Source organism: Pseudochaenichthys georgianus, chromosome 2, assembly GCF_902827115.2.
Source record: "Pseudochaenichthys georgianus chromosome 2, fPseGeo1.2, whole genome shotgun sequence".
In the NCBI taxonomy this organism is placed as follows: domain Eukaryota; kingdom Metazoa; phylum Chordata; class Actinopteri; order Perciformes; family Channichthyidae; genus Pseudochaenichthys; species Pseudochaenichthys georgianus.
This window is the reverse complement of record NC_047504.1, coordinates 4,002,481-4,022,592: the sequence shown is the minus strand read 5'-3', so window position 1 is coordinate 4,022,592 and position 20,112 is coordinate 4,002,481. Positions and strand designations below refer to the sequence as shown.

Here is a 20,112-nt window from a genome sequence, read left to right as displayed (position 1 = left end):
AAGGATTAAAAGATAATTGACTAAGCTGAGAGATTGTATTGTTCATGTACAACACCATTGTTTAATACTCTAATGCTCTTGGGACGATGAATGCTGTGTGTGGATTCCAATTATGCAAATACTCCGTACATGGTACTGAGTTATTGCTGGTATTTTCTTTTTGGAAAATGTAAAAATCAATAGAAACTATTAACGATTGGTGGTTTTGCCCTTTTCCACTAATGAAATAATGAAATATTCTTTGCCATCTTATTATTAACTTTCATTCTTTAGGAGTGTGTTTCTGTAGTGTTTGTGAGAAGAAATTATATTTTGAGTTTACTGCCCTCCCAAACCATCTGTTAGACAAAAGATTTGCCCCTCTGTCATTCCCAATGCTCTCCAGTTCTCACTTAATGCCCGTCTCCACCGAAATGTTTTATCAGTCGGCTGATGGGTTCTCTGCACTCAGACGGGTGACTCATCTCTCGTTCCTGTTAACCCTTGTTAAGCAGGTGCGCCTCCCCGCCCCCCCCACAGCCCGACCCTTAGAGCTCAATGTGTGTGAAGGGGGATAGCATGAGTGTGTGGCCAGCCACACACACACACACTCACCTCCCTATCTCTTTGTGGATATCATAGTAATCCGTCAAGCGCCTCATCTTCCTCAGAATGGTTCCCTCGTCCTCCATTGGCTCTGCTGCTTCTTTCCGCTCTGCAGGGAGCATCAACATAGCCATTATCATTATGTGTGTGTGTGTGTGTGTGTGTGTGTGTGTGTGTGTGTGTGTGTGTGTGTGTGTGTGTGTGTGTGTGTGTGTGTGTGTGTGTGTGTGTGTGTGTGTGTGTGTGTGTGTGTGTGTGTGTGTGTGTGTGTGTGTGTGTGTCAGCATAGTGACAGATGGTTTCATATTGTAGTCTCTAAACACCTGGTGGTCCCGCCCGTATGGTGTGGATTTAGCGGTGCAATTTCCAACAGCAACCAGCTTATATTGCTGTGTGCTGCCGTCGGCAAATGGATATAATCTAAACTGAATGTTAAAGATCAACAGAAAATGGAGCAAAAGGTCTTTGGGTCAACCTATTTGAATGATTTTTAAAACAAAATTGATTGAGAATGAATCAGTATTTATTTATTTTTCACTCACAGCATTTCTGCAATTTTTCTATGATACATCTGTCCTGTGAAAAGTGTGTTTGCAGACCTGTATGGACCGTGAGTTCTGCTTTGCAGGAGTTGGAGCCAGCTAAGTTCTTTGCAGTGCACGTGTAAACACCGGAGTGTTCGGGGCGGGCGTTTAGGGCAACGAGGGAGTATTCTGGGTCATCGTACACAAATGTGAAGTGGCTGCTCTCAGAGAGAAGCACATCGTCCTGCAAACAACAACAATACGATTTCAGTACCACAGCAACTATAAAGGAAACAGTCTTATCTGATATTAAGCAATTGTTACCTTGTACCACATGATATCTGGGTCTGGTTTGCCTTCAAGTTCAACAGCAAAGCGTGAAGTCTCCCCAATGTGCACGTCCACATCTTCCATGATGGTTTCAAACTTGGGAGCAACTACGGAAGAGAAACAAGTCAAACAGGTTCAGACAGATATGAAAATCTAAAACATTATGGATTATTAGTTGAAAGTAACTTCCCTCAAATACCACTTCATACTATACTACTATACTAGAAATACTATATATTCTTTTGGTCCCAGTAATCTAAATAGATGAACCCATGAGGGTTCTGCCAAAGTCATTTTAAGAGAAGCTTTATTTAGATGTGTGAAAGCTGAAGCTCAAATTAAGTTACACACATCTGCCATTTGTTGTCATTAACTACTGCCAGGAGTAAGCGGCGAGTCCTTTGAATGTAATCAGAAATGAAAATTGTGTCATGTGTGCTTCTCCCTGAACTAAACCGACCTGCCATCGCCAGCTGAAGCGTGCACAGGTCGCTGCCAAACTGGTTGCTGGCCGTGACCACCAGCTGCCCGATGTCTGTGCTCCGGACTCGCTGAAGCTTCAGGGTGTGTTGGTCGTCGTCTGGCATGTTCATCTCGTACATCCCCGGTCTGTTGACCAAGACCACCCCCCTCCTAGGACACAGGCAAGACATTAGAGGGCTACACACGAGCAATCAACCGTTGTCCTTTAAAGTCTACACAGGATCTTCTTTAGCAGCACACACTCTGCAGACAAGTGTATGACTTTTGTACAAATAACTCTAACTGCTGGGGATAGATGGACTAACCTTTTCCAGGTGACAACGGCATGCACGTGGTTCAGTGTGATGGTGAGGCTTGCAGGTTGGTTCTCGACCATATAAACGATGTCCGGTTTGTCCAGAATAATTGGGGCTTTTCTCAAATAGGGTCCTACAGGGGGGACAAGATTGTAAAAGGAAACATGTTATGAAAGCAAAACATCATAACCTCAGATGATGCATGGGCAACTTCTCATGGGTGTCACCTCTGTCCAGCAGCTGGACCAGGTCAGTGGAGGCTGATGGTTTGCTCAATGTCTTCCCAGTGGAGGTGAGGATTCTGAAAGCGTAGCGGACTCCTTTGGACAGCGAGGTGACCGTGTAGTTGGTCTCCCTCAGGTTGGAAGCCACGACAGACCACTGGATGGAGCCCAGAGGCTGCTGCTGCACCACATAGAGCAAGGAGCCGGCATCTGAAGAAAGGCGTTTTGTTTTAAAAATATGTCCTGATGATGTTCTTAAAAACAGAAGGCATCTGGGGCATGCTGTAAATAGATTTCCCCGCAAGCGTTTTATGTAAAGTAATTTTTCTTTCAAATGTTTTGGGTGAAGATATTTCGCAAGATTGCGGATAAAAGATATTGGTATCCTAGAAACTAATAAACCTACCATAAGAAGGGTCCAGCCTCTTTGGCCTCTTCCAGCTGAGGCTTATTGTTTTCCCTGTTATAGCCTCTATCACTGGGGGGCCATCAGGGGGGTCAGGAACAATATCTGTTTTCAAATGATAAATACAATTCATATAATATAGCACATATTGAAATCTCTTGACTGTGGTATCAGAACGTAAGCCCCTCCCTGTGCACCTGTGACGTATAGATGTGCATAGCAGGCTGCTTTTCCCAATCGGTTGGAGATGACCGCCTTATAGACGCCCCCATGAGCGTGACAAGCGCTCCGAAGGACCATACTGTGGACATCCCTGTCTGAAGAACACACACACACTTTATTATTTACCAACTTCTCCCCGGAAAATTGAACTTTGCTATTTTGCTTTTTGCTTACGCTGGCTCATCTTGCGTTCCTCGCTGCTCTCGATGCGCTTGCCGTTGTGGTACCAGGCGATGGTTGGGTAGGGCAGACCAGACACTTTGCACTTCAGCAGCGCCTCTTTGCCTTCAATCACCTCCGCATCAGCCAGAGGTTTGACAAAGTCCGGCATGCTCCTCTTCTCCACTTCACTCTCCAGCACTTCTGGCTCTTCGGGGATGGATGGCATTTTCTCCAGCTTGGCCCTGGAGGGACAACAAAGATATTGATTTTAAAAATCTGAGGGCGTCCACTTGAACGGATTTATTTAACTCCTGTCACATAGCTTCACTCCTTTTCCCCTTTCTTTTCCCTAGAGATAAAATGAAGGCTTTCTGACTTCCTTACTGACAGCTTGGTTTTATTTATTCCCCTTCTGAAGCCTTTAAAATGACACATAGGAATGACTTCTCTTACATGTGAGAGGAGATGGCGGCTCGGGGCTCTTGCATGTAGAGCTCAGCGGTGCAATCAGATTTTCCGTGAATGTTCTGAGCGACCGCTGTGTAGAAGCCTTCTGTGTCGCTGCTAACGTGGGTGATAACAAGCGAGTGACGACCCCCCTCTTGAAGGATGCGAACATTATCACTCTCCTCCACTCTCGTCTCTGAAAGCATGAACACGACAATCAGACACTTCTTCTATCTAGAAAACCACGTTATATGTTCAGTATCAGACACGGCACTGTGGTTTCTTACCAAAATGCATCCACGTGACGCGAGGCGCAGGGGATCCGCTCACCTTGCAGTCAAAGCGGGCAGTGCGACCTTCAATGACCTCCAGGATGTCCAGCTTACGGGTGAACAGAGGCTCGATGGACGGCGTGACTCTCAGGCTCGCACTTGAGGTCAACTCCTCTGTGGACGGAACCACACAATGCTTAGCAACAAGCTTTTATGCAGCATATTCACACAAAACATTTTTTACAGCTTTTATTAGCTAAAGTGTTGTTGTTTATTGTTATCAGACAATGATACTATAGATTATTCAATTATTATTTAAATATTTCGTTTAGTTATTGCATTCATTTGTATAGTACTGTATCATGTCTGTATCATCTTTTGTTTCATTTGTATTTTCTTTGGTTTTACACGCTCGAAAAAATAAATAAACTAAACTAATTTAATTGAAATATATGGAAATATTTGGGAGTTATTTAACTAAAGCTAATACTTTACCTTTCGCGGTGCTTAGCTTGCATGTGTATGTTCCACTATCATCCTCATGTACTGAATTTAGCAGCAGACGGCACCTGCAAGATAAGACAGTGAAATCTTAAAAATCACTTTACTATTAGAAAAACACCTTTATTCATTCAAGTTTTTTTTAACCTGTGTAATTGCATTAATGCCTGATTTTATTTGGTCCTGAAATGTTTCTAATCTTGGATAAACCAGTTAAAGCGCTTTACCAGTTACATATCAAGTCATAACAATGGATCTTTTGGCGTTCCAAGGATATAAGTGATTCCAGCAACCAACATTTATTTTAGGGCAAGATACATATTCAAGGCATTAAAGGCATCCCACGTTTCATCTCGTATCAACACTGAGGCCAAATTAATGACACGCAGACATCACCAATATACATTTTCAAACATGCATGAACCCACCTCTTGCCATCAAAGGGCATTTTGCAGTTGAGCAGCGCCGGCTGGATCAGCTTCCCGTTGGAGAGCCAGTCCACATCCACGTCGGGGGGTCCTGAAATGCGGCACTCGAACACAGCCGACTCTCCGGCCCTCACCGCCACACCTTTAACCTCGCTGGTGATTTTCAGCGCTGTTTTTGCAGACGCTGATGAGTAAAAAACAGACGTTTTAGAAGATATGTGTTATATTTACGTAGGCACATTCATTCTCCATGACTCACATTTGACCTCCAGTCTGCACTCAGCTTGCTTGGCTCCGTACTCGTTGGTGATCATGCAGACGTATTGCCCCGCGTCTGACCTCTGCGCTGAGCTGATTCTCATTTCAGCCGTGCCGTCATCTGTGTCTCGCACGGCGAAGCGCCCCGCTGTCTTCACAGAGACTCCGTCCTTCAACCTGGGTCAAAAATAAAGTGGCTGTCACAGTGGTTTATACTCAGGTGTTAAATGGAGGGTGTGTTACAGAGTGTGACCTTGGCTGAGAAGATGGCGTCTATGAAAATGTATTTGAGGAAAGATGTCTTACCAATACACCATGGGATTGGGCTGCCCTGCGACCTGAGCTGAGATGACGACATCTTGACTTGGAGTTACCTCCTGGTCACATGGGGCCACCTTTCACAGGATCACAACACACCTCAGTATTAGTATTAGTTATTTGTTTTCGGTCAGTATATTTAGGATTGTTAGCATATTTCTTGGGGGATGTATGCATCCTTAGACAGTCAGTCAGTCCTGAAGATCAGCTTTAAAACTAAAGTAAGACTTTGTTCCTGACAGCTCCTCCTCCTACCTGAAATGAGGGAGCTTCCTGGAAGTGGACTCTTTTTTTCCTCGGTGCAGGAGACTCCTCGAGCTCCATGGCCTCCTCCTGAGGACTCAGATACTCCTCCTCTGACTGCGTCCTACTACTGACTTTCAAGGCCCCGGATAGTTTCCCACATGGCATGTGGGTGGGCTCTGTAAGAAAAGGAGAAAGATACTGGCAATATGTATAACAGACTTTCAGCTACTTCTAATTCACCTTCACTTGAGTTGATGGCGAAATGAGCTATTATGTATTGAAAATGTAATTGTCATTCATTAACTGGGGAGTTTTCATGGAGGTCTCTCCTTACTTAAGTGCTTATCTCATGGAATATGGTTATCATTCCACCAGGAAGGCTCTTTAAACCTTTTGAATGCACCAATCTGTCAGGGCTCTGATGTCTTTGCTTGCTTTTCCTGAGATGACTATCTTTGCCAGGAAGAGCAGTTGGCAACATAGAGCAGAGAGTTATAGATGAGTGGGCCATGCACACCCACGTACACACACACACACACACACACACACACACACACACACACACACACACACACACACACACACACACACACACACACCACACACACACACACACACACACACACACACACACACACACACACACACACACACACACACACACACACACACACACAGGGGGAGCGTAGGGACCTCTCTGAAGTGTCTGTGACTAAACAGATAATGAATTAATCCCTTAATCCCTGACCCAATCATTCGCTTATCTCCATGGAGTTCCAGAGCAGACACTGTGTCTGGAGTCCCGGCAGCTTCTGCTAAAGTCAGAGTTAATTCGCTGCTGGATAGAGGAATATAAAACTGTCACCCTACACTCCCTCTCTTTAGACTCCTCCGTGTTTCTCTTTCTTTTTATCCTCGCTTTTCTCACTTTCTCTGTAACACCGCTGGCATACGCTGATAACAGTGTGACAAGTGAAAATGTATAACATCCATCCGTGGAAGAGAATCAAAACATGTCCTCTCATGGGGAGAAAAGCAGAGTGGATAGATAAAAGCGCATACATGTCATCTGCAGGTCAAACAAGACCAGGACAGATTTGTCAGCATGAGCAGAAAAATACATCCAAGTATACATCCAATGACTGAATTATAGAAAAGTACCAGGTTTCTTGTCTAAGGTAGGTTGGGATTCAGATACATTGTCATCACACTGGCATTGAAAGGAAAAACAACAGAATAACCTACCTAGAGTCACATCTCTGAGCGGCGTCTGTGCACCAGGGGATAAGTCCCGGGAGTATTTACGCAAACCTGCCAACTCTTACACAACTGCTGCACAGTCAGAGCCAGCTAACCTTTTCTTTTCCGCCCCATCCTCTATTCTGCTTCCTGTCACTGTTATAGTCTGTAGCATTCCAACAAAGATGATAGCATCTGAAGAAATAAGGAGGATATTGTGGGAAATATAATTACTTGATGTTTAATCATAAATGAGAGTTAATCTCTGTCATCACATTGAGGTTGGACATCCTTTATGGCACACAAATCACTTTCCTCTATACATTTGAAATCACCCGGCCATAGATCTCCTCTGTCCCCAGTTAAAGTGACTCACATCATCTCTCAGAACATTCTGACAACTCCAAGCCCCTGCAGCATGAAATCTAGAGATGAGAAACACTATGATTTCGGCAGCAGTAATCTGGCACGGCGACATAAAGCAGACTGCAATTACCCGGGAGAACAAGAGGGCGGCTAAAAATACTCCGGCAAGTAAGACTCCACTGGCCTAATATGGCAACACGCTGCTGTTGAGACAGAACCAGAGTGCACGCTCACATTTGTTGACAAAACTGGGGTGCAGGTTGCATTGACACAAGCTGAGTGTACTCTTAGGAGTGGTACACACGTACAATATAAACACACAGACACACACACCGCGCGGGTACATTTGTAAAAGCGACCTTTTTTCCCACAAGCAATATTTCCAGTGTTTACTCTGAATGCCATGCCTGCCTTTAGGACTCAGAGGACCTTTTGTGTGACGGGGCAGGTCTGCCGTTTTGATTCTGCCTTTGAGAATTAATGGGTTGCTATGGTAACTATCGCTGCGAGGAGCCCCCGGTTCGGGATGCTGAGCTCCGGCAGGCCTTTGTTGTCATTAAGACAGAATGTCAGGCGGAGGAGGGCTGGCAGGGGATTAAAGTGTGTGTGAGTCAACATGTATTTCAAGGAGTGTGTTCATTGAAATGCCTGTAGATGTGTCACAGTGGCACCATCCATCCCCCGCCTCCTCCTCACCTGACTGGATGTAGAGCGTGGCGCTGCAGGTGGCGCTGCCCGCCGCGTTGACGGCCGTCACGCAGTACGACCCGGCGCTCTTCGGACTCATCTGCTTTATCACCAGGCTGTGCTTCTCCCCCTCAGCGTTAACCAACTGCAAGGCCCCGCTGCGCATCTCCACATTGTTCTTCCTCCATGTCACTGAGGAGGTAGAGAAAAGCACATTCACGACGCAGATGACAAACGTTACAAAACCCTCCCACTGAAAAACAGATATAGCCCAGTCAGTCGTACGAAGATGAGTGAGGAATAAAGCCCATTGGTTTCGGTTTTTGCAGGCTTTCAAGAAGGATTGTCCCACTGGGTTGTTTCCTCAGTAAACATAGTTATCTTTTGGCTGAAAAGTATATTAATAATATAATACATACATAATACCTTCTTCCAGTAAACATGATGTGACTTAAAACTGATTTCCTGATTTCCTGAAATCATTATTGTTGGACAAATGCGTTCCTGGATTTCTTGTATTATTTCCTTTTCAAACATATTTTTTTACAATTCTTCCAAGCGAGTGAAACAAAAATGAGCCTTGGCGTTCCATACTGTATGCCAAATGTTCTCTGTGGTACCTGTAGGGAACGGGCTCCCAGTGACGATGCACGTCAGCGTCACCTCTGACCCACTGCATGCCTTGGTGTCCTGAAGAGGCCTCTCAAACCTCGGGCCCTCCGCTGGCTCCTCATCAGCAGACAGGTAGGAGTCATCAGACGAGCCCCCTGAAAACAAGAGGTCCCGTTTAAGAAGTCATAACTAACTTTTTAGATTTAGTCCAAGTATTTTTGGACAGTGCAGCTTGTGGCCATTATTGGAACGGTGTTGCTAAACATTTATGCATTTGGTTTTACATTCCTCTGTGGTAGCTGCTGCTACTCTTTCTACAAATGTGTCCTACCTTCCTCCGGAGACCTGGGTTGAACAGAACGACCCTTCCTGCTCCTGCGGACCCTCCCCTCTTTCCTCCGGCTCCTCTCGTTGCTCCTGTCTGCCTCACATTCTGTCTCCATGGGTTCATCATCCAGCAGGATAGTGGGGATGTTCAATTTCAAGGCGGGCGACGTCTCGGCCTTCCTCCTTTTCACGCGAGGGCTGATGGAAGGAGTGGGTGACGGGGCGAGCCGGGGGGGCTTGGGAGGGTACTGGGACCCTGGTTCCCTCACAGTTAGTGGAGATCTTCTCTTCCCGTCGGGGCTTGGTGATCTGTGGCCCGCTCCGTTGTCCCTCTTTGTCCCCAGGTCTCTGCTGGGGGATGAGGATTTTTGAGACTTTGGTGCGTCCTTGTCAGCTTCAGGACAGCTTTGTAGGGTTTCCCTGTGTGCAAAGACAAGAACATGGTTATGTAACACTGACAAGTAGAACATTTTTAATCAGACTTCAAGGAAGTGTGAAGTCAATTTCAAATGTTGCTTCAAGATTTGTTCACACCTTACGTAAGAAAAATGCATTTTAGAATGAATCAGTAAAAGAGCATTTGTATTTCAAACCTGGTGAGGCTTGTTCTTATGGCTGTTGGCAATGGTTGCCCTGGTAACTGGTGAACTGGCGCCGTCTCCATGGTAACAGAGATTTTCCCTGTTCTTCCTCGTGGTGAGCTATCCGCTGGTTCCGCCTGTGAATCTGGCTGTGTCATGTTTCTCCTTTCAGGGCTGTTACTCTGCAGACCTTTGCCCTGGGCCTGTGGAGACATCTGCACTCTGCTGCCCACTTCCTGTTCCCCGACTTTCCTCTCCTCCAGGGCTCGCTCCCTCTCCTCCAACTTCTTAACCACCTGGGGAGGAATGGGCTCTACTTTCCCCGTAGTGAGCCTCTCCTTCTGTGACAGCTTCTCGGTGGAATACGCCTTCTTCAAGCTCGGTTTCCCCACGAGTTTCTTGATCCTCTGGAGCTCCTCTGCAAACTTGCTCTGGTAGCTCTGCACCCTCTGCGAGTAGCTCGTCTTGTCCTCTAAGGACGAGGCCCGTTGTTTGAACACTGAGCGTTTCTGAGCTGCGCCCTGCAGGACCCGCTCCTCGTCTTTGCTCGGGCCTCCTGACTTCTTTCCGCTGTCGTCTGAGTCGAAGGAAGCCGCTCGGCCAGATCTAGATCCTCCTGATGGATCCACACTAGCCCTTTTTCCCTCAAAAGCACAAACCTTGTCGAATATCTTGGGCCCAGCGCGAGCCAGTTTGGGTGTCATGACAACACTTGATGCCTGGCCTGTCTTAGAAGATTGGGGATTTTTTTTTTCTGGCTCTTGGTCTGGGATGCTGTTTTTGTGCTGGGGAGGAGACAGGGGGACACGGGAGGAGAGCCCCTGTGATTCGTCAGCAGTTTGAGTCCTATAGGGGTGAGGAAGGATTGAGGGGAAATGGAGGTGTGAAGTTAGAGCTCAAGTGCAGCTTCCATAGGCGTCGGAATAGTAAGAAAGAAACAGATGAATGTCCATTTGTGTCATTTTGTTTTCATGTTGTGAGTTTCTTGTGTTAAGTCTGTGTCTCATTTTCAGAAAGCAACACATCAGACAAAGTCAAATGAAATGGCAGAAATAGGAATTGAAATCAAGTCTAGCCCACATTTCATTATTTTTTAAAAACTGAATTGGAAATTGTAGGCATGATGCAGCAACAAAAATGCAGATCTACAACGTGAACTCTTGCAAAATGCCCCTGCTTCAAATACAAAAACATCATGCCTAAAAAGAACCTGTGAACTACATGATTATTAAATTGTGTTCATGCTAATAGTATCTTGAATCAAAGCCAGCCACCCATGCAAGCCACAGCAAACCTATAAAGATATGGTGTAATCCAAAAGTGTGGGGTGTCTCTACAAAACATGCAGTGGGTAAAAAGAGTCATCACAGTTTCCAAAAGTGCTGAATAATACATTTGAGCAGATTGTGCCATTGAGTCCTCTCTAATGGCTTTAGAAATATGAACAATGATATTAAGAGGGATATGTTATCATTGTTAGATAAAAACAAAACCACATTCACAGCAACAAAAAGAGTCAGAAGGAAAGTGTGGCATCAAAAATGAAACAACACTGTATGAAAAAAGCTTGAATATATGAAATAAGAGTAAAAAAAATTAACAGTTTTGGAACTTATTACATGGAATACAGTTTTTGCATGTTGGGTCTATGGCAGATGTTATGTCTTGGGATTTCTTTGCAATTTAGGGTTTGTGGCCAGTCTTTTTTTTATGTTAAAGTGGGATCATAAAAATAAAATGCCATGTGCTATAACGGCATAGAAAAAGTCCTCCCTCTGTAGAGGCTGAACATGCTCCCATAGTAGTCGCTGCCTACAGAAACACTTTCCTCTGACCCCTGAACAGGCCGTGCCAGGTTAGCGTGAGACGCCCGGATTAGCGGTTCCACACCCAGGTGACGGACAGGGGGGGCTCCCTCAGCGGGAGCCCCTCCGAGGGCTTGCCTGGCAGGGTTTGTGGGGTCCAAGTGAGACCCTGGAGGGCGAGACCCTGGAGGGCGAGATCCTAGAGCTCGGAGCTCTCGTTCCACCACGGGGTCATAGCCACCAGGGAGTGTGGCCCTGCGATCCGACGCATCTGGGTTGTAGTCCATCATCCCGCCTCCCTCCCCTGCAGAGAGGAGACATTAAAAAGGAATCACAAATATACAGTATGTTTTATATTGTGTTTTATGTCTGCATAATGCAGGGGTGTCCACACTTTTTTCACAGAGGGCCACATACAGAAAAATATATGAAGGGCTGGGTCACTCCCTAGAGCAGTGCTTCTCAATGTGTGGTCCGCGGACCACTGGTGATGTAAAGTGGAGTGCAGGATCATCATTAAGCATCAAAAAGAGCTAGGATGGATAAAGGGTCTATTGATTGCGTGGAAACAAGAAATCAAATGTGTAAGGGCTACTCTGCTGGAGCATGCACCACTTAGAGAGATCCTCCCCCGTCGCAAATCAGGTGATGATTGACGTTTTAGTGATGAGCAACGAAGACGGGAATGCTTTGGCAGCGAAAAGAAAGGGCAGTCAGCATCTTGCTTTAACGACGGAAACGTTGAAACAGCGATGGTGCCGAGGATATAAAACGGCAGGCTCCCACTGCCATCGCAAACTGTACTGACTCAGCGCCAGAATCAGAAAAACTAACTATATCAGCAACAGAACTATAAGGAAATATCACACAGATCAGACTTGACATATTGAGCTTTAAAGTGCTGCTTTTCATTTCTCTCTGTTGTCTTGCAGTATTTTTACGAAGCTAATGGAGAATTCTCCCAAACAATCTGTCTCATGCATGCACATTAGATCTAAACAAATCAGTCTGAAGTCAAACAAAACGAAATATTTCGCACCATTTAAGAAGCATCCTCTTTGTCTTTAACAAGGCGTTCTACATTTTGGTATGCAGCAGAGGAAACAGGAATCTGCTTCTAGAAGAGAACAAACGATGCATCACCTCATCCATCCCTCCCTCATTTGATATTCTCTTTTTTTCTGCTTCTTGTCTCAGGAGGGATGTGATGAGGGCGTAGTCAGCCCGCCAACACGTAAGCCTAGAAAGTGCAAACACTGTGAACAAGCGAGGGAAGAATGTGAAATGTCTATTCGGTGCAGGTGTCAATGTTAGAGATCTATATTCAGCCATCCTGTTGCCCAGTTAGGAACGGGCGCTGAGGGCAGGCAGGTTCTGTGACGCCAGTCCACCGACACCATTTTAGCAAATGAGTGAATAGTCTTGAGGAATTCTTGAGCTGATAGGAAAGGCAAATCCTTTTTTTACATTTGCATTACGAACGAGATCGTGGGGAGTGAACATTTATTTGGCCATCGTCATGTCAAAAGTGAAAGCACTCTAAATTGAAATTGGTTTCTGTATTTTAGACCAAATAGGTTGATGGGATAGAACAAGAAACACTCTTCAATTTTTTACCATGCACAAAAACCTATATAATAAATAAAGGCAAGTAATTCTTGTTGTTGTCACAATTAATTAAAGACAGGGTAAAAACGACCGAGAACTGTGCTTTTGTGATCAAACCCTGATCTAAATAGGAAAACTGCATGGCTGCAATTAACAATTACTATCATTTCCTATTGATCTTTCCAGGGATTGTCTTGTTTAACAGACTACTGTGAATGAGATGTCAGAAAATGAGCCCAAAACAAATCACAATTTCCATGGTCTTACCCAGTGGCGTAACAAGGTTGTGATTGGCCCCGGTGCAAATATTGTTTTGGCCCCCCCATTGTCAGTTTAGCTGTTACATCTCCTTGTTCTCTCTTGTCCTTTCTCTTTTGAGCGCTGCTCTTGTGCTTTGGTTTGCTGTACTAAATGCCCCATATTTATTTCCTTATTGATTTAAACTGTCAAAGCACACAATGTAAAATAATTGCCGCATTTATCTTCGATCTCATTCATCCAACAATGTCATCTTTTTTTTGCAGAGGGATCCAGACCTGAGACAGGTTCCCTGCTGAAACTAGGGCAGTGTGTCACTTTGTTGCATCACAGCATTAGGGATTCATGGGAAATGGACGTCACATTCTGTGGTGATGCAACGTTCTGATTAATAGACGACCCTTCTTTTCTGAATTGATCTAACACACTGCTTTGGCTGGCTTGATAACAACCTCCATTACATATATCAATCTGCCTTGAGTCATCATTTTGAAGAAGTGTGTTTTTGGCAGTGATGTTGGTGCTGCAGTAAGTCATATTGACTATAAATAAGGTTTAAATAGCTACTGACTCTGTGGATGCTGCCCGCTGCACATTTTTGACAAGTAATGCATGTTTCATACTATAAAAATATACATAAGAAAAAGGTGAAATTACATCTTTGAAGAGCTAATCCAGGAGAAGCAAAATGTGTACACAACCTCAGCAATATGTTTTAGATGACCTACCTGAAGGTCCTCTCCGTCCGGCCTTGTCTTGGTGCCTCCCGAGCCCTTCTTTTGTTTCCATCTGAGGTTCTGTGGTCTCATCTTCTGTGGTCTCAGAGTCTGAAATAAAGGGAAGCAAAAAGAGATGAGTTCGGATGGGGAAAGAAGATGGAAATCGGGAAAAGAGAAATTGAGTTGGGGAAAAGGAGAGGGATATTAACAACAGAGACCCGGTGAAAATGACTTTTCACTTTTGCTTAGCGAGACAGAATTCGATGGGGCCTTGAGATGGGCCCCGAATGTGAAATCAAATGGGTTGAAGCTTGAGCGTGACATGGAGCCAGCTGTGACTTATGAAAAGATGGCTGGTACATGGAGGCGGGGTAATGTAAAGATGCTCTCTGATAGGGCTGCACGATATTGAAAAAAACTGACATTGCGATATTTGTTTCCCCTGCGATATATATTGCGTTTGTTTTAACTATATTTAACCGGATGAAGGATTTTAGTCACGGAAGTCTGGATCTTAACTGATTGACTCATCATACCATGTCATGATCTAACATGTCATGATAATGCATGTTGCTTCCCCTCAAATCAGGGTTCACCTGTGAATGAAGAAGAGAAGAACCTTTTTGGATCCAAAATAGTTCCAGGTGGCAGATGTTGCTTTTCTCTCCCCGGTATTGTCCTCCTGTGCCTCGCTCATTTTTTACCGGTGTTTTGGTGGTCTGCAAACTAGCGGGGCGGGGCCTGCTGTGATCTGATCAAGAATGATTGTGATTGGTGCTGTGCATGCAGAGCCTGCATGTCACTCACTCAAGTACCCCTGACATGAGAGCCGCGCAAGTTTTCCTTTTGTAGCAAGCAGCAAAATAATTGTAACATGACGTGTTTGAGTTAATGTGCCTACTTAATATCGCACGTCCTAAAAAAAATAATTAATGAAATCGCACGTCCCTGCGATGTGAATATCGCGCATGCGCATATCGCGGTTATCGCCATGACACGACATATCGTTCAGCCCTACTCTCTGATCAGTCTGCATCGGTTTGTTTCTTTAGATTCATATTTATATAAATAGGTCACCTGCTATAGTCATTAAACACAGTACCTCATAATACCTCATTATGATGATAACTGGGTAACCTTTCCAAAAGATCAGTATGAGTGGAACAACATGAAGTGATTTGCATCAGCAATGAAGAAAATGCCACCCATCTAGAAAATGTCATAAGAGATAAGTTCACAGAAACAAAAATCACAAAAACATAAGTAATGTGTGCAACAGAAAGAAGGACAGGTACAACATCCATTGATAACAGGCTTGATTTTATAAGGAAGATGCAAAAGCAAAATAATTCAGAAAAGATGATATGGAGAACGGATTTTCTTGAAGGGAACACAATGCACCACACACACACACACACACACACACACACACACACACACACACACACACACACACACACACACACACACACACACACACACACACACACACACACACACACACACACTGAAACCACAACACAGACCACATGACATCAGCAGGGTGAACAGATGAAGTCAAGGAGGGACGAGAAAAATCAAAAGGTCAGAAGATGAATCAGACAGGCAGGTTTACCATAGCTTTGCTTTCGGCAGGAGCGGAAAACTTCACTTCCATAGTGGCAGCAAGAGAGGGCAGACGGGAGAGCACCGTTACTATGGAAACCAGCATCTCTCTCACCCACACGACCAATCCTCTTCGTACCCATTAGCGTCTAAAATCACCAGCCAAACTGCCGGCTGGCTGACAGATATGTGTTCTGGTTAGAGAGCTTGTGAAGGAGGAGGACGACAACCACAAAATAGGTTGAGCCTCATTGCGCCTCGCATCAAGTGGGATTAGATCATTCCAGAAGGTCTGCCTAATGATAAGAAAGCCAATGTAACATGAACAATTACCATTAACTCATTACATTAGCGTGTGTGTGTGTTCCTAGATTCACCCATCTGCGTCAAATGAAGTTAAATAGCTTGCACACAAGGTGAGGGAAATTGACTCAGCAATGTAATCATGAGGGAATATATTTCATGTGTTGTACTGTAAATATTATTTGGAGTAGAGTACAGCAAGCCTTTGGTTTGGCTTGGATCGTACATTGCACAACATTTTTGCCAAATATTATACCGTAAAACATCGAGGCTGAGAGGCAACAACGTGATTAAAAGATACTGCTTTGTGGGGGAGGATGTACAATAATAAAACCCACTCTGGTTGGAAGCAGTCGAGCAGAAAAGCGAATAAACCCGCTTCAGAAATATATAGGCTACAACAGCATTTACACATACAAGTTATTAAAGGAATAGATACACAATGAAGTGCATGAAGACTAACCAGGCTGAGCTAAATCATAAAGCTACGGTTGTTTTGTTTTCTAACAGAGGAGAACACAATATACTACAGCAGAAATGGAGTAAAGCTCATACTGACAACACACCATGGGTAAATCTGCCAAATGTCCTTGTGGAATGCCCAGTTCTCTGAAACGAGATACAAAGTCAAATGCATTATTCAACAACAAACACAACAATTCTTAAGCACAACACTGCCGGTCCCTTTTACCCCAAAGTAAGTCTGTTGCTTACTCCACTCTAAGGTGAAGGTGTGAACACTACTGAGGACTCAACATGCTTGATTTGTAGAAGAAAATGTCCCATTAAGAAATAACTGTAAGTGATATTATTTATTTTTTTACAAAATGTTCAAATGCCTTGTTTGCTTGTTCCTGATATCATAATACACATTCTTGGAGCTTATCCAAGTCCTGATTCATTTGTCTTTACCATATTAAAATACCCTTACTGGTTTAAAAGTATTTAATTTATATTCAACACAGTCCCATTTGTTCCACGTATGCATTACATCAAACAGCTGGAGTTACTGATCTAACTTCTGAAAGGCGATCATATGAGAATAATGCTGATAAATATTCTTGACTCATCCATTTCGTAAATGATAGGTATCTGGATTCAGTCGGTGTCCCTGCTGATGAAGCACTTGGTGAAACGGCTTCTCGGACGTTCTGTCAATCAGCACCAAGGAGAGCGCCTCAGAATGACTCACTGCTCTGCCGTGGATGGAAAGGGAAAGTAGCAAAAGTGCGAAGTGACTCATTTCACACTCTTGTACCCCCCCCCGTTCGTGCGTGCGCGTTGCGTCGGGCAATTTGATTAACTGTTGCCTTGTGATAACATGCCGTTTGACTCGCCTAGAAGCTTCCATCGTTGTCGTGATCTCCATTGTTATGGCCTCGAGGCAATCATATCAGCTACAGCCAGCCAAAAGCGGCTTTTTGAAAAGGCTGCATTTGGCAAATGCTTCAAACGAAAACTCTGTGGGTGCAATCCAAATCCTACCAGCATTAGTGTCACAGATCTGCCGCTGGAAGCAAAAGAGAAACTCTCAGGGGTTTGATATTGAGGCAGGATTCAAAAAGGAGGCAAAGGCACCATCAGCTTCACCCCTCCGAAGCCCTTCTGACAGCCCTGTTCCTCATGTCTCCACGGAGTGTAGCCTACTGACACACTTTCTCTCTGCTACTTTACTAAACAACAACTTATTATATCTCAAAACTGTCACGACATGTAACTATGTATTTCATAACATAGACTGCGGGACAGCGGAGATTTGGACTGTTTGAATATGTAAATGGGGGTAATTTGCCTTTTTTTGTGTTTCGATGAGAGAGTCCTAAGAAGTGGTCTTGATTGCTCATACTTTGTTCTGCTTAGTAGCTTTCCTGCGCTGACTTTCTTTGACATGTTGTCCTAACTTGCCCTCAACATATCAGCGGATACAACGTGCTGGAAAATATCAGTTCTCCTTTTCACACTTCCGCTCTTTTGGCTTTCTCGAAACAGAATCGCATGCCTTTTGTGAGGTTGTTACGCATATTCCTAACATGTTCCTTTTACCACTGTTGCACATGAACATATTTGCATCTCATTATCAGGTAAAGGGTGTGGCAAGACATGCCAATATGTTAAACCATACACATCTGTCTGGATAGAGCTTCACAACACAATCATTAAAAGCAGTCCCCCCCCCAAAGCAAACTAACCTGAAACCTCTTCTTGGACCAGATTTTCTTCATCTCTTCAAGTAGTGCTTCCTGTCAAGCGTGCGAGATGACCTGTGGCATGAGCTCAGGAAAACAAGCCGAATAAGCCCAGGGTGTGGCATGAACAAGAATAAAAAAAAAATCCAGATTCACAACAGGGATGCGGCCGCCTTTTGCGCGTGGGTGTGTTTACTCTCCAGTCTGGCAGCGAGGAGGGGGGAGAACGAGAGAGGCGAATGCAAATCAGCCCGAGCCAGGTGTCTTTGTGTCCGAGTGTGTATCCGCTGATGTGAACAGCGTCCCTCTCTGACGTAGACTCTGCCTTTAGAGGGGCAATTCTCAGCTGGTTTGCTCAAGCCCCCCCCCTCCTCTGCTCGATCTGCCTCAATCGGGAGCACGCTCGGTCCAAGAGGAGGTGGGGGGGTTGGAAGTCTGAGGTGTGTGTGGGTCTTTATTGCGGCGATGAGAGTGTTGGATAAGAGGAGGAGAGAGAGAAACAACTGGCTTCAACGGAGCATGTTGACATAGGAAAGATGAGAGTTGGATTGAGAAGAGGGAAGAGAGAAAGAGCAGAGAGTGGAGGCAAGAATAGGAGACAAGGGAAAAGCTTCAAGAGGGAGGAGGCGAAAAGGAGATGCATAGATGAGAGGAGAGAAGGGATGAGATGGCTAGACATTAAAGAGGGGGAAGGGCCAGTGGAATTGATGTTTTCTTAGGAAAAGGTGCCACTGAATACAAACCTCACATCCTTCCTCCACCCTCTTCATGTCAGTCTATTCTCCTGCTCTCTTCTCTATTCAATGGAGCAGACCTCAGGATAGGCATTCATTATTTATATATTCCAAGTGAGCTTTAAACAACGATCACGGTTAGCACAGCCTCAAGCAGTAGAGGGCTCTATTCACTGGGAGAGCACATGTGTTTCCCTTATGCACCTAACAAGCAGATCAACCTAAACAAAACACCTTTACAAATAATTGATTTGAAATGGCTTTGATCTGAAAATAATGATGAATAATGGTAAAGTCTATTAAAAGACATGTACACCCTAAACCAGGATTGATCTACAGTGGCCTGTGTAAATCAGACAAAGATGATGTTACAATTCTCTCTTCCAGTCATTTATTTTGCAGCTGTGACAAGTGTCTGTTCCTGCTTTCCACCCCCCATCCACCTCCTCCTTCATACCTCCATCTCCGTGTCTAAAGAAACATGAATTGTTCTTTTCAGACACATCTGTGCTCCTTACACCTCCTCCAACAAATGAATCCAAACATAATTACAGGCAGACCTTCCACCATCTACTCAGAATCCGTGTCCACATTTCTGTCCCCGACTTGCTTCACTGAGCGATGTGCTTTTTAGCGCTGTTAAGTGAGGCATGGTACTATGTATTGCCTTGTGAACACATAATCAATAGGAGATTTACTCCTGCCGTGAAAAAGAAGTAGCGGGGTCTTTATCGTGTTGCCTTTTCTCGTTGCACTTTGTATCTAAATCACATCCAAAACTAAAGCCTTCCCTCTTAGACAAAAGGCAAACCTAGATGCAGCTCAGTGTAATTGTTATTTCAACAAACCTCCCTCGATGCACTCGCGCCTGCCTCCACTCCTCCTCCACCCTCACAGAGTGCAGAAATCAATACCAAGGCTGTGTGCGTGATATGGGATACACCCCCAAGTAACCGTTAAAACGCCCTGGATCAATAACTCCATCATTACACAACATTCCATGACCGTCATCCAATGAGAGGGCAGATACGGTGGAGAGCATCCATTCTCTTGGAAAAGTCTTTCTTTTTTCATGCTCACTAAAAGCCACAAAGAACCCGCTTCAACTCATCTCTGGCTGGGATATCAAACAATATCAGCCATTGAGAAAAGATAATTACATTCTATTGGTGCATGTCATTTGTCTTGCTCTGAATCTGGCTTCCTTTAAAGCAGGGGTGTCAAACTCAAGGCCCGGGGGCCAAATGCGGCCCGCAACTTTATGTAATGTGGCCCGGCAAGAGCATGCAAAGAATATAATACGTGTATGATACGGTTACATGCCACTTTACAGAGGCACGTTGCCCATAAACTACATGTCCCACAATGCATCTTGTTTTG

The 20,112-nt window shown here is 44.6% G+C and overlaps 1 protein-coding gene across 2 annotated transcripts in view; it reads right to left on the bottom strand.

The window, feature by feature from the left end:
• The window catches only part of spega (striated muscle enriched protein kinase a), a 48,426-nt gene that overhangs the window by 12,514 nt on the left and 15,800 nt on the right, over positions 1–20,112 (bottom strand). For both annotated transcript variants that reach the window (XM_034098293.1, XM_034098299.1), the window contains exons 3-24: positions 13,914–14,012; positions 11,458–11,623; positions 9,527–10,360; positions 8,938–9,353; positions 8,615–8,761; positions 8,004–8,186; positions 5,712–5,878; positions 5,445–5,533; positions 5,140–5,315; positions 4,881–5,064; positions 4,447–4,520; positions 3,967–4,125; positions 3,686–3,875; positions 3,245–3,474; positions 3,046–3,165; positions 2,849–2,953; positions 2,446–2,652; positions 2,228–2,351; positions 1,900–2,072; positions 1,434–1,546; positions 1,185–1,353; positions 595–694 (exon numbers count right to left, since the gene is read on the bottom strand). In XM_034098293.1, coding sequence (XP_033954184.1) covers positions 595–694; positions 1,185–1,353; positions 1,434–1,546; positions 1,900–2,072; positions 2,228–2,351; positions 2,446–2,652; positions 2,849–2,953; positions 3,046–3,165; positions 3,245–3,474; positions 3,686–3,875; positions 3,967–4,125; positions 4,447–4,520; positions 4,881–5,064; positions 5,140–5,315; positions 5,445–5,533; positions 5,712–5,878; positions 8,004–8,186; positions 8,615–8,761; positions 8,938–9,353; positions 9,527–10,360; positions 11,458–11,623; positions 13,914–14,012 — 4,225 coding nt within the window. The remainder of the gene's footprint in view (positions 1–594; positions 695–1,184; positions 1,354–1,433; positions 1,547–1,899; positions 2,073–2,227; positions 2,352–2,445; positions 2,653–2,848; positions 2,954–3,045; positions 3,166–3,244; positions 3,475–3,685; positions 3,876–3,966; positions 4,126–4,446; positions 4,521–4,880; positions 5,065–5,139; positions 5,316–5,444; positions 5,534–5,711; positions 5,879–8,003; positions 8,187–8,614; positions 8,762–8,937; positions 9,354–9,526; positions 10,361–11,457; positions 11,624–13,913; positions 14,013–20,112) is intronic.